The following is a 13,056-nucleotide window of genomic DNA, read 5'->3' on the forward strand; positions in this document are numbered from 1 at the left end:
TGGCCCTAAATTCCAAAATGAAGGGAACAATTTGTGGTAATGTGTTGGACTGAAGTGAGACTAAAGGTGTAAAACAGAATTGATTGACAATTTATACTGTATGCTTTAAAAACAGTCAAACCAGGTGGGGTCATTTTTGACCCCAGAGGACAACAGGTGTATGGCAGTCGGGAGGACAACACAAGGGATCGCCGACCCGGGCCTCTCTCTCATCTCCCTGGTATTTTGTATACTCCTTGGCATGTCTCTTTGAGTAATGACGTTTGAGGTTGTACTCCTTATGTACCGCTACTTTCTCTGTGCATATAAGACACGTCGGAGTGCCCCGGTGCTCAACAAAAAAATATTCCGTCTCCCACTTTTCCTGGAAATGTCTGTGCTCTTCGCCAACTTTTCTCTTCACGGCAGGTTTTGAGAAAGACATGACTGGGACTGGGTGAGATATACTTTCCTTCCACTTGGTGTCACTCCTGAATCACGTTTCAACCAAGTGACGAGTTTCGCTAATTCACGTTGTAAATATAAAACGCCCACAACGACTCGTGCAACAACTCGGCAAAAAGGTGCGCGTGAGAAAAAGGTGCGCGTGAGAAAAAGGTGCGCGTGAGAAAAACACGCGGGCCGCATTAACATTACACTTTTATGTTAGATAGGGGGCCACACAATATCGGCTCGCGGGCCGCAATTGGCCCGCGGGCCGCGAGTTTGAGGCCCCTGCTCTAAGTAGTCACTGTTTGCTTTAAGTAAAGAAAAATCTTTACAATGTTTTGTGTTTCTCTTGCATACATTGAATGCTATTTTTTCACTTTAATTATAGCAAACCACATTAAAATGCATTATAACGGTGATTATAATGTATTATAGAATGTTTATAATGTATTACTACTATTGGAGTTGTACACTATGATCATTGCATAAAAAACATTTCAGTGAGCGACCAACAAATATGAAGTATTATGATAGTTGACCATATAAGTCATTATAAAATGCTTTATACTGCGTTATAATTGTTATAAATCATTATGACCTATAATAACAGTGCTATGAACAGATTATAACACACTATAAGTATGTTAATAATACCTAATAGACATGGGCTTCATAGAAAGGGTACTTAGAAGTAAAAGCATCAGGAATGATGGACTATTTCTTCTCCTGTTGGCTCCATCTGGTTTTGCGTTCTGTCTTCTTTCTGAGGTTCTTCACTATTTTAGTGTGTAGGACAAGAATGAAACAGCAAAAACAGTTTTACTTGCATGAAAAACACGAGATTTTATAGTGTAGCTAAAGCATAAATCTAATTACGACCGTGGTCTTCATTTACATAGTTGGCCATTAGCATTTTATAAATTGCTGAGATCTGTGAATGCAGCAACATCACTTCAAAGTCAGATGGGTCAAGAAACACAAGCATCACACCATCATGCAGGTTGTAAACAAACCTCCAGGTCATTTATTTAGAAAAAAAGCAAAGGTGAACAGTGAGAATTTTCATCACATTTTACAGATCCACTTCCTGTTTCAACTCATTAGTTTTCCCGTGTAATGAAGGGTCACCAGTTTTACCTCCACATGAAGTGGTTTGGACAAACTGTTTGCATGATAACAGCATCGGTATTGTACGATTGGATCCAAACATCATGAGGTGTGGAATGATCAGATGTGTAGTAATCAGATACAGGGCTGTGACAAATAATAATAATATACTGATTGACTGCTTGTGTATGTTGCCCCATTAAGCTTTGTAGTAGTGAAGTCCCCGTGTTCCCATTTCTCAGCAACTGGTGACATCACTGCTGTTGCTAATAGGAATGATGTCCAAAACCCCCCCACTAAAACAAGGCCCAAGTTGTAACAAGCTCGAATTAGATGATACACATGCGATGCTGCCCTTTTCTCATACAGACAAAAATATCATTACCCTACTATTATTATTTAAATCAAAACTCAAACATCTGTCATGCAATTAGGGTTATGATGATTTAAATGTATTAACCTCCACTCTTAACATATATATATACATATAAATGTTGTTGTTATGTTGTCCTCATCTGTCTTTTCAGTATCTGTGTATTTATGCATGTCTGGTTGTCCATCTGTGTCATGACTGTCTTTGTGTTCTACCCTCCCCACTTTATGTCTGTGTCCTTTGTCTCTTTTTGGGATTTATTTTCCTCATTGGTCCAAAAGGTCTCTTGAAAGGTACTGTATGAAAGGAGAAGAGTCCTCTTAATCCTGCTCTAAGAAAACCTCTTCTACTATTGCTTGTTTGCGGTGCATTTTAATTGATTACTGTCTGTTGGAGTCATTCCACTTTGTTAACATCCTAATGAGTTTTATCCAACAAATAACAGCATTTCTAAGCATAGTTAATCCAATATTGCATATCCCCAATACAAATCTATGAAGTTAAACAGAAGTAAAAAACAAAACAAAAAACACAGCGAGTTGACTTCCTGACTCTATAGTCATGTTAATCTGATGCTGCAGATTGGCAAATTCTTTTTTTGCAAGAAAGGTTATCTGAAACTCACTTCCATCCTCTAAGTAACTTCCCCAACCTTTTGCTCTTCTAGTAAAAAACTTATCACCTAATCAGATAATTGAATCATTCCCGACTCTGCCCTCTTTCCTTCTGAAGACATCTTGAAGTCACAGAAATAAAAGGCTCTCTCCCCGGCTCACTGAAGCTGCTGGTGCGTACGGTCAACAGATGAAAGCAAGCTTTAGCAAATGTGACCAGGGCAGACGGTTTGAGAAAGGCTCTGCCTCTTGGCCACATTTATTTAATGAGCTGTAAGAGATGAAATCTCTAAGTGCTTCAGTGGCACTGGTGCATAGAGAGATGTCCGTCTGATCTGCTGCTGGCACATTCCAAGCATATCCAAGCATATTCCAAGCTGATGAATGCAAAATGCATTCATCAGCTATGACGTCATCTGCACCTGAATCCACAACTTACTTAATTCTTTCGAAATAAATACACACGTGCTGCAGTCTGTAAGTATTTGGAAAGTGACACATCTTTTCTTTGTTGGCTCTGTATGCAGCTTTGTCATTTTTGTGACCTGACTTGTTAACATAGGCTGCTGAGAAAACGGAGATATTCTTGACTCAATGAATGTTGGCATTGTACCTTTCTACAAACCACGGGATACACACAATCAGGATGTTTCTAAAGCATAAATAACTTTCATAGATATGTTTAATTGTACAATGCCACGTGGTTAACTCTGTGAAACAATTTGTTCGCTTTAGAAAAAATATCATGCTTTGTGTTAAAGTAATAACGTAACAATGTAACTAGTGTGAATAATCAACTACTTTATTACATAACGTTACGTAACAAGCGTAAAGTCAAAGTTTACTTTTGGTTTGACACGAGACACTAACATCAGTCTCCTGGGTGAAAGTCCTGTGATTGTTTGATCCATCAACTACCCGTCCCACCAGCCCTTAATTGTTATACTTATAACTTTTACACAGTGTAACTTTCACTCCATATATACATTGTCACTTGCTTTGACGAATGCAAAAACATCCGTATTCAACGTAGCCAGTGTTTTCAGAAAGGTACAGTGCCGACATCTTCTCCTGGCGACTGGTCTGCTTGACTAGTTAATATTCTAATCGATTAAAACATGACGACCATGCTCTCGCATTTAACCACTTTATGCTCAACTCCCACTCTCTTCTCCTTGTTACATGTCAGCATGTGTTCTGAAAGCGTCCATCGTTTCATTATCTCTGCTTCTCTAACTGTCTCTCGCTCTACTCTGTACGATTCTTTTTGTGGATTGATATAATGAAGACTGGATTTTGGGTTTCGATCACAGTCACATTTGCTGGATTTGCGCTGCATCTGCGTGTATTCTTAATTATTAACATGTCTGGTTTCTAACATGTATCAAGTCTGTGGTTCCCAAAGTGTTTCAGCATGGAGCATGATGATTCTGAGAAGCTATGGTGTAGATTTTGTCCTCGCCGAGTAAATCGGAATACATAATGTTTGATAACCTTGAAATGCGATACACAGACCTGAGCAGAGAAAAGATATCAAACACCTTTGCATCCTTCAAGTGCACCTCCTGCTGTTATGCTGCTGGCTTTATCTGAGATAAGAAAGCTAATGCTATTCTGTAGCTCTTTCTTGCTGTGCATGACGTTCTCTTCCCCCTAAAATCAGAGTAGGGAGACATGCAGCCATGCTCTGAACTAAGATCAAGCACAGCTCCACAAATGAGGTGCACTAAAGTTCTCATGCTTAGATCTCAGGTCAGAATATGGCCACCATTTAGCATGTGTATGCAAATGTCTCATATGAATTTTTGACGACAGTATTTATCTCTTTTAATCACCCCTGTCTCCTACCAAATACTCTATACCTACTTAAGTCTATGTTCGTAATAATTCCACTGGGAGTATTTTTGTCCCAGTCCAGGAAGTGTGATGTTCTTATACTGTACCAGAAAGCAAGGTAATCGCAGATAATTCAAGCGTATCCTGTGCATCCCATGTGTTGTTAGCTGTAGGGATTAGAGATGTTGTTGACAGTGATTGTTTCAGATTCATTCAGTGGTAACATTTTGTATTGGCAGTGAATAGTTTGCAGATAGATTCAATCTTAATCCAGGTCATTTTTTTCCGATAAAACCTATTAGTTTTAAACAAATTAGTTTTATCAGAACGTAAATTTTAGGAGACAGGGTTGCTTTTGAGACAGGGTTGCTTTTAAAACATAGATGTGAATACTGTATAGTGTTCTACAAAATCAACTTATAACTGTAGCTCAACAAGCATCTTTGGTATAAAATGCTAATGCAGCTGTCTTTTTAAAGGTTAGGTTCGGATTCTATCTTGATACAGTACTCATATGCCATACACATCTTATTCACCGTGCTGTTAACCTGAAGCACGAAGTACACATGAATCTGGGGAACTACCGGAAGTAAACAAGTCGCCAGGACTGACGTGGCGTCCCTCCACAATACGCATGCTTTAGAGGGCAAGCTGTCCTAAGAAGTGTACAATGCTAGTTTTTTGCTAGTTTAGCTAGCTAATATAACAAAATGTAATTTTAACTAGGGAAACCTAATGACCACAAAGTAAACATCGTTTAGTTGGCATCGCCTTCAAAGTGTCTTCTAACAGTATTAACTGGTGGCTGGCAGTCAAATACGTCCATGTTGCTAGATTTGTTCATAGGTGTCCGTAACAGTGTTGACAGAAAGTAGCCCAATCAGGGCGTCACAGCGTAGAACCAGCCCACTCTTCAGGAATGGAATCAGTCATTGCAAGTCGAGTTGAGCCTATTAAACTCAGTGTCCTGTCAATCTCAATCCCACGATTTAGATTTATGGGAATATATCCTAACTTTATATTGGTGGATACAGCCCAAAAGGTACAGAAAGCAGCTCAAATTACTGTAACCCACACACTTAAATAAAAAGTAACCGATTAGAAGCCAATCTGACTACTCTGTTCTGCATACCCTCCACACATACAGATCGTGTAGTCACACAGTCATCTGTAAAGTGTCGACGTGGACTCTTTGTGGACATCCACGATATGGACAGATGGCTATTATGTCACACGGACCTTTGCAGTTATGTGCACATGGAAACTGTCATTTGAGCTTTAGCCAAATTGAGTGGGTATCTTCTTTTTATTATGATAATATTATCTGTACAGTGCATTTCCACGGACAATGTTTCCTTGATGTGGAGGGATACATCCTGTTGCTTGGACAAAACACTAGTAATGATCCTGTACACAACTACCAGGAAGAGAATATCCACTTGAGTTGGCTGAAGCCTCACATGAGCTTTGGCTGAACTTAAGAATGCACATTCATAGAACATAACTGTGGATTTAGTCCCCTTCACCCACAGTCCAGTCGCTCTACGGAGGAATAGCTTCCTGGGGAGTATAGTATAGGAGCAATAAATAGAGAGAACTCTTTCAAATGACATATAGCATGTGAGTACTGTATTCATATTATTCAAACCAATCCTGGAAAAATGGAAAATAAATGACTCATAAAAGTCTAAATTCTAGTCTAATAAAACCTGAGTGACCTCAACATTCAGTCACTCAGGTTGACTGAGTAGCTGAAAATAATTATGATTAACATCATTTCTTTACCTGCAATCCACATAACCTTTCACTTCCCCCTTTTAACCCGTGCCGATGGGGACAACAGGGTCCTAAACTCCTGCCGACACTGAAACCTACTGCCGTTTTAACCTTCAACTCTGCTCTCCATCCACCTTTGCAGCAGCGACGAGGACAACAAGCCTCTCCAGGGCAGCCAGACGTCGCTGGACGGCAACGTGAAGGAAAGCGACGACAGTCTGGTTGACTACGGCGAAGGTGGCGACGGCCAGTTCAACGAGGACGGCTCTTTCATCGGCCAGTACACGGTGAAGAAGGACAAGGACGAGACGGAGGGCAACGAGAGCTCTGAGGCCACCTCGCCCGTCAATGCCATCTACTCGCTGGCCTAGCGCCGTTGCGCCGGTGGCTCCCCTCTGGCCTGAGGGCATTACGACAAACCACAGCACCATACACCAGACACAAACACACACACATGAATATATTACTATATGAAACAGAAGGAACGCAGCAGGGCCTGTCTGGAGACTGCGTAGGTTTCCCTCTGCAGATGAAGTCACGGGAACACGGGGGTGGAATTAGACCACAAGCCTTTATTTTAGTTTCCAGCTCACAGAAATTGGCCCATTGGAGGTGGCGTTTGGGCAAAGAGGACAGTGCTCGTCTTCCTCGGCTCTCTGCCTGCCCTTACACAGACTTGAAGTGTGCCTTCGGGGCAGCTTTCAGCACTTGGAGGAGTTCTCTATAGATTTTTCTTTGGTTCGTTTCTGCTCCGAACATTTCCAGTGTCCCCGCTCTCCCTCCCGACGCGCCCCTCATACCTCTGTAGCGTCCCGGTAAAGTACATAGAAGAGGTCCCGTACACACACACACACACACACTGGCCCGTCCTGTAACATATCAGCTTCTAACCATCAAACTCAACAGGATGCCGGCAGATATGTTTATCATATTGATATTTACGCAATGAAAGATTTTAGTTTTTCCACAGCTAGCAGATGAGTCATTGAATCTTAAAGAGTGCTGTATTCAGTCCTGGCACACATTTTAATGCCCTGCAAAACTATGCACTATCACCTCTCCTCCATAGCATTCTGGGTTTAACCTGGTTAGTAAAAGTACATGTTTCGGGTTTCTTTTTTACCACTTGCAGGCTAAATCACATGCTTTTATTCACTCTGCCTTGTACAATGTGGTGGACATGTTTTTCTTACCTCTACTCCAATCTTGTAGTGCAGATGTTCAAAATGGCCGCCACAAGAAAGGCTGTTTCTGCCACAAGCACCAAGCTCTGCTACAGTATGTTATTAATGACTAATATTATTTTGGAGCATGGTAGTAACTTAGTGCAAGACAAATGGAAAGCAACAGAGAGGAACGTTAGCTTCGCTTGAGAAATACCAGTAGACCACAACCCAGTGAATTGCCTAGTTAGCATGCAGGCTAATGCTGCATTCATGTCAAATCAGAACAGCTGTTGGTTGACAGCGAACATGTTGACAGATGTTTCTGTTTTTCTTTTGACTTTGGTTTCTTAATTGTTACACGTGGTACTTTTGAAAGTACGTTTTATACCAAACCAGACATTGCTATGTCAATCCAACATGGTGATCACATAATGGCTTATCATGACAGGAAAAAGGGGTTTTATAATGGATATATATTCCTCTAAAACTTACCTGCATGTATTTTTTTCAATTGTGACACCAGAATTTTGGAGGTTTGGGGTCCCAACCCCAAACTTCCCAAAAAATGTTGAGCTCCTGAAAGTTGAGATGTGTAATCATTTCAAGTTGGAAATGTCCACGTTCTCTCCCATGGGACATGAATGCAGCATGAGATGCTAGGATCCTTAGGGTGTGTATCAATGCCTTTCATTTTGCCCACAAAACGTTTTGTCTTTTTTTCATTGTTGTCAACCACCAAATGAGTGCTAACATTAGCTTAACACAAACCACGAACTTTACGCTTCTTATTAGTTGATAGTAACGTTTTTAATTCATGAAAACTACTTCCCTGAAATGTCAAAGAATGCACTAATCTTCCTTCACATTTGTAAAAAATAAAATTCACGGGCACTTCTGTTAAAACGAGAGGCAAAAGTGAGTGCTCAGCAAAAGCAGTGGGCAAAAAGCTTCACTCTCATTGAAAAAAGTTAGAAAAAGCTGCTAAAATGTGCTCTGTCTAACCGGGACCTAAACAATCAATATAGAGACGTTAGCTGTCCGCTAGCGAACTAGCATACAGTTCTGTCAGTCACTCCCCTCCAGACTGCTCTCTACTCTTGTTTTCGTATTTTCATGAATTGGAGCCATAAAGCCTCGGAATAGCCACAAGGTTTTGCTCGAGCGTCAGCATGGACACATCTTTGGCTCAACTCATCTTTAATTCATTTGTGCATTAAGTTTATGTGCAATCACAGCATTTTCTTGGTGTTTAGTCTGAAACCACCTTTACAGAAGGATCTACACCTCTGTCCCTCCCTCTAGTTTTTATAAATGCAGTTAGTGAGTAGATCATTACAGATGAAAAAAGACAGCGTTAGGGCCGCATAGAACACTTGAATTAAATGACCAGATTTACAGCATGAAAATATATACATCAAATTCACGGCCACCTTTGAAATGAAACGTATCAACTAGTTTTTTTGCAGAAGAAGAAAGAAAAAAGAAAACTGTTTGAGTAACAGAACTTTTTAGAAACTAATGTAAGCTCAGTATTCCACTTGTCCCACAACCATATTCGTCACGTCATTGTTCTGTAAGCCGACTGATGGACTGACCGTGTTTCTTTATTTTGTACTAGATGTTCACATGCTGTTCACAGCATCATTTTGGTACTCGTGCTGTAGTTACCTGCTACTCAACAGCACTATTGAAACCTCCACTGCTAAATTCGAAAAATCTTTACTGCAGTTAGCGACTGAAGTTCACATTGTATTTCAAATATTTATTTTATATTTCTATTTATTACATTATGTGAATAGTATTAATATTAGTACTTAATTTAATAATTGTTGTATACACACTTTTGACCAACTCATTTTGTTGATTCACGCCAGAATTAAAGATGTCTCCAGAATCTGTCATTGTTCATCACGAGAGGCATTAAACACAATATTTTCCAGATATTTGTGATATTTGTAGCAGCTGGCTTTTCTGCTGTAAACAAAACAACAACATACTTGTCATGTTTATCTGTCCATTGTGCTGCTCTTCTCGTACTCATGTCGTATTACAGTTACTCTGTGTTGTTATTCAGATTCATGTAACATAACCTTTCCGCCTCACAGAAAATTAATATTGTTGCTTATTATTCATTTGACATATATTCTGTACATGTAGGTCCTGAAAAAAACCTCTTATATTTGTAAATATTTCAAAGTCGATTCCCCCAGAAAAATGCTTTATCAGAGGAGACAAAAAGTCACAATTCTGTATCCACCAAGCAACATGTGACGGGTGCAACTTTAGTCTGTCGTGCACCTTTGTAATGTAGCTTTGTCTAACATTTGCACTCTGAAAAAATAACGAGAATCATCCTTCACTCTATGTTTGCCAAAGCCCTTTGCTTTGGCATTGTGATACGTGGTCACTTGTTTGATGATAGTTTGGATTCTATATTGTGAAAGAGGAACAAGTTAGATGCTCTATGATGTAAATAAGACGTAAGTGCGCCTGCAATATTCTGTTTGTAGCATTGTTGCACACAGACTGCTAGTAGGCCTAAAAGAACATGCATTCACAGAGGTATTGGAACAAACTCCTCTCCTTTTACCTGCATAGACTCCTTCACCTAACATGCCTATTGTTGCATAGCTAGTCTCATTTCATGGGCCTCCTTAAGGGACCAATTCATACTTTCGGGGCATGCAGCTCAAAATTTGTAACTGTACGGCGACGGTGCATGATCGAGTTTCGTTCCAGACTCCGGTCCATTTGGTGGCGTATGCTCATCTAGCTGGTTTGCCAAGAAGAAGAAGATAACAAAGAGGATGCTTTAGAAGAGAGGTTGTGCAAAGAGATTGAATAATTTGTCTATAAAGGAACACAAAGACAGTCAAATGGCGTTACAGCTACCAAATGGAATGGAGTGTGGACCGGGAAATGCGCATGCTTGGAACGCCAGACCGATGCAGGCCCTCAATTGTAGTGGAACCGTGTGCGGGTCGAGTCTGCTCCTCCTCTACAAATGAGACTGTCGAGTACAGAACAGTTGCAAGACATTATGATATGTTATCAGAAAAAGGGTAGAAGTGTTAAATACTGTGATAAATTCGGGTAAGTTCACTAGTTGACACCTGACAGTGAAGCAGGTTAAAAGGGCAAATAACTTAGTATAAATCTGTAATGCCAACAGTCTGCAAACCAGAACAAACAGTGGATTTTACTCCCAACAGTCACTATTCACATCCTGCTTTACATTAGTCAGCTTTATCTGACATAATTACAAGTTGAAAAGGATTGCCTAAATGTACAATTAAACATGTGACTGGCCCACAATGGATTGACCAAATTTGAGAAAAGGAAGGCTTTAATTCCTTGCTCATTTGGAGGAGTCTTCTAATTAGGACAGACCTCGCTGATCTGTTATAATATTTTCAATTTGCAGACTTCGAAGGAGGAGGCCCCTAAAATCAAACACAACATATAAACAATTTTGAAAAGAGTCCTGACCTGGTATTTCTCACCCCTTTTTAAAACAAAAACACGACCTCTCCGTCAGTAATCCCCTCTTCCAAAAACTCATGTTCCCTTCTGTGTCGTTGCAGAAACTCAAAGCAATATCCTCTGAGTTTTAATCAGCTGGGTGTTTTCTCAGATGCCATCGTATGTTGGTGTGACCACAGCGGGTTGTTAGTTTGAGGCACCGAGCACAGACATTTTGACAAAACAGAAAGAAAAAGCACTGAGGGATCAAACATGGAACATATAGGTCCGAACTCTCTCACCGGACTTGTTTTCTTCCAGATCTGGAAACCTGCACCCCCTTTTCCGACATGGCCTGCCCCCCTCAAGTGGATCACAGTGGTGAAATATTGTAAACTGGCTATATAACAAAGAAAAGAGAATTATGCATATTTGCTCATGAACAGTGCTTTTTTTCTTGTCCTTTTATTCATGCAAGCCGACTCTCTTTCTACTGTTACTGACCTTTAATGGGGGAAAAGAAGATGTCAATGTGCAGCTTTGTGTTTTTCTTCATTTCAAAATGCTGCAATGTGTAGAATTTTACTGATGCACACACGAGATTTGCAAATGGATTTCTTTTTAACGATTGATCACAGGCTTTTTTTATATGAATTATCATGTTAGCGTCTTCTTGTTTTTACCATATGTATCAGAGCAGCTCGTCAAAGTCTCGCTTCAACACGCAAAATAACAGCTTTTGTAAGGTACATACTCAACAGAAAATGGCATAAATATATTCACCATGTATGCGTGTATGATGAGATGTTGCAACTTCTGCTAGCGACGCCTTCTTTATAGTAAAGCTATCTCCTTTTCTCTACCTCCCGACTGCTGGTCTCTCTGTTCATATCGGAGCTTTTGTCATATTGTCGAAACATTTTGCTGTAGCTTTAAAGAACCTAAACAAGAAAAGAAAAAAAACACAAAGAACAGATTTTGGTTTGTCTGACCTTTTGCATTGTGGAAAAGCTGTAGAAATACTAGGCCCCTCAGGTAATGTCATGCAGTCTTTAGCAGCTATTGAAGTCATCATTTGACAATTGTGATTCTCAGACCTGAATAAGTTATGTGTTGATTGTTTCATCACAGATACACCTGACTGTCTTCAGATGCCAGATTGAGCTCATTATCAGCCAGCCATCACTGTCTTGCCGTCTAGCAACCACTGCCATTTCCAAATGCTGACGCCATTGCTAAATTGCCTTGAAGTAGTATTATTCATCCACCATGGTAGGGGCAGGGGGCAGGCGGGGTAAAACCCTTGACAGGTCCATTGCGATGTCCGACCTACTGTGTGGGCTATTTAGACTTTCCAGTGTTCAGAAGAAACTAGAGCACCTGAAAGAAACTCTGACAAAACAAGAAGAACACATGTTCTCTAGTGAGGCCCCAGGGTTTAGCAGCTCCTTTCACAGTGCTTTTCACCTTCACCGGTTTACTGCCCATCTCTCGGTTAAGCAGGGGCCTATCGAGCCCTGAAGAGAGAAGGTGCTCTGCAAACCTTTTTTGGAATTAATTAATGAATTAGCCAATGTTATCTTGAATTCTCTCACCTGGATTAAATAAAATCCAGTGAATAGGCCTAACAAATGCCATTTTATAAGAAATGACTAATCACGTACAGTGCTATATATAAACATTATTTGATTGAAAAACTATGCTGGATTTGATTTAATTTCAACTTTTTTTTCGTGTATGTCTATTTCTTATGTTCTTTACAAATATTCATATTATTTTCCAAGTTTTAACGTGAACTTAATCAGCCAACCTATTAGACCTATTTGAGAACTTGCCAAATTGTCAGCATAAAGCAAAGCAAGATTGACCAGTTATCAGCTAATCATTCTACCACTCTACACCCTACCCTGTTCTCTACCACTCTACCCTGTTCTCTACACCTACCCTGTTCTCTACCACCCTACCCTGTTCACCATCACCCTACCCTGTTCTCTACCATCCTACCCTGTTCTCTACCACCCTACCCTGTTCACTATCACCCTACCCTGTTCTCTACCATCCTACCCTGTTCTCTACCATCCTACCCTGTTCTCTACCACCCTACCCTGTGCTCTACCACCCTACCCTGTGCTCTACGACCCTACCCTGTTCTTTAACACCGTACCCTGTTCTCTACACCATACCCTGTTCTCTACCACCCTACCCTGTTCTCTACACCCTACCCTGTTCTTTACACCCTACCCTGTTCTCTACCACCCTACCCTGTTCTCTACGACCCTTACTAGAAGCTATC

The 13,056-nt window shown here is 40.5% G+C and overlaps 1 protein-coding gene across 19 annotated transcripts in view; it reads left to right on the forward strand.

The window, feature by feature from the left end:
- Nucleotides 1–12,156, forward strand: part of nfasca (neurofascin homolog (chicken) a) — a 166,526-nt gene extending 154,370 nt beyond the window's left edge. For 18 of the 19 annotated variants that reach the window (XM_031875560.1, XM_031875561.1, XM_031875565.1 and 15 more), the window contains one exon: nucleotides 6,278–12,156. In XM_031875560.1, the coding sequence (XP_031731420.1) occupies nucleotides 6,278–6,506 (229 nt within the window). In that variant the 3' untranslated portion in view covers nucleotides 6,507–12,156. Of the gene's footprint in view, nucleotides 1–2,190; nucleotides 5,430–6,277 lie in introns of those variants that run through there. The other variant, XR_004213773.1, reaches the window with a different exon arrangement.
- The last annotated feature ends 900 nt before the right edge of the window (nucleotides 12,157–13,056 follow it).

Source organism: Anarrhichthys ocellatus, unplaced genomic scaffold (genome assembly GCF_004355925.1).
Source record: "Anarrhichthys ocellatus isolate YVR2014 unplaced genomic scaffold, GSC_Weel_1.0 scaffold92, whole genome shotgun sequence".
Taxonomy (NCBI): domain Eukaryota; kingdom Metazoa; phylum Chordata; class Actinopteri; order Perciformes; family Anarhichadidae; genus Anarrhichthys; species Anarrhichthys ocellatus.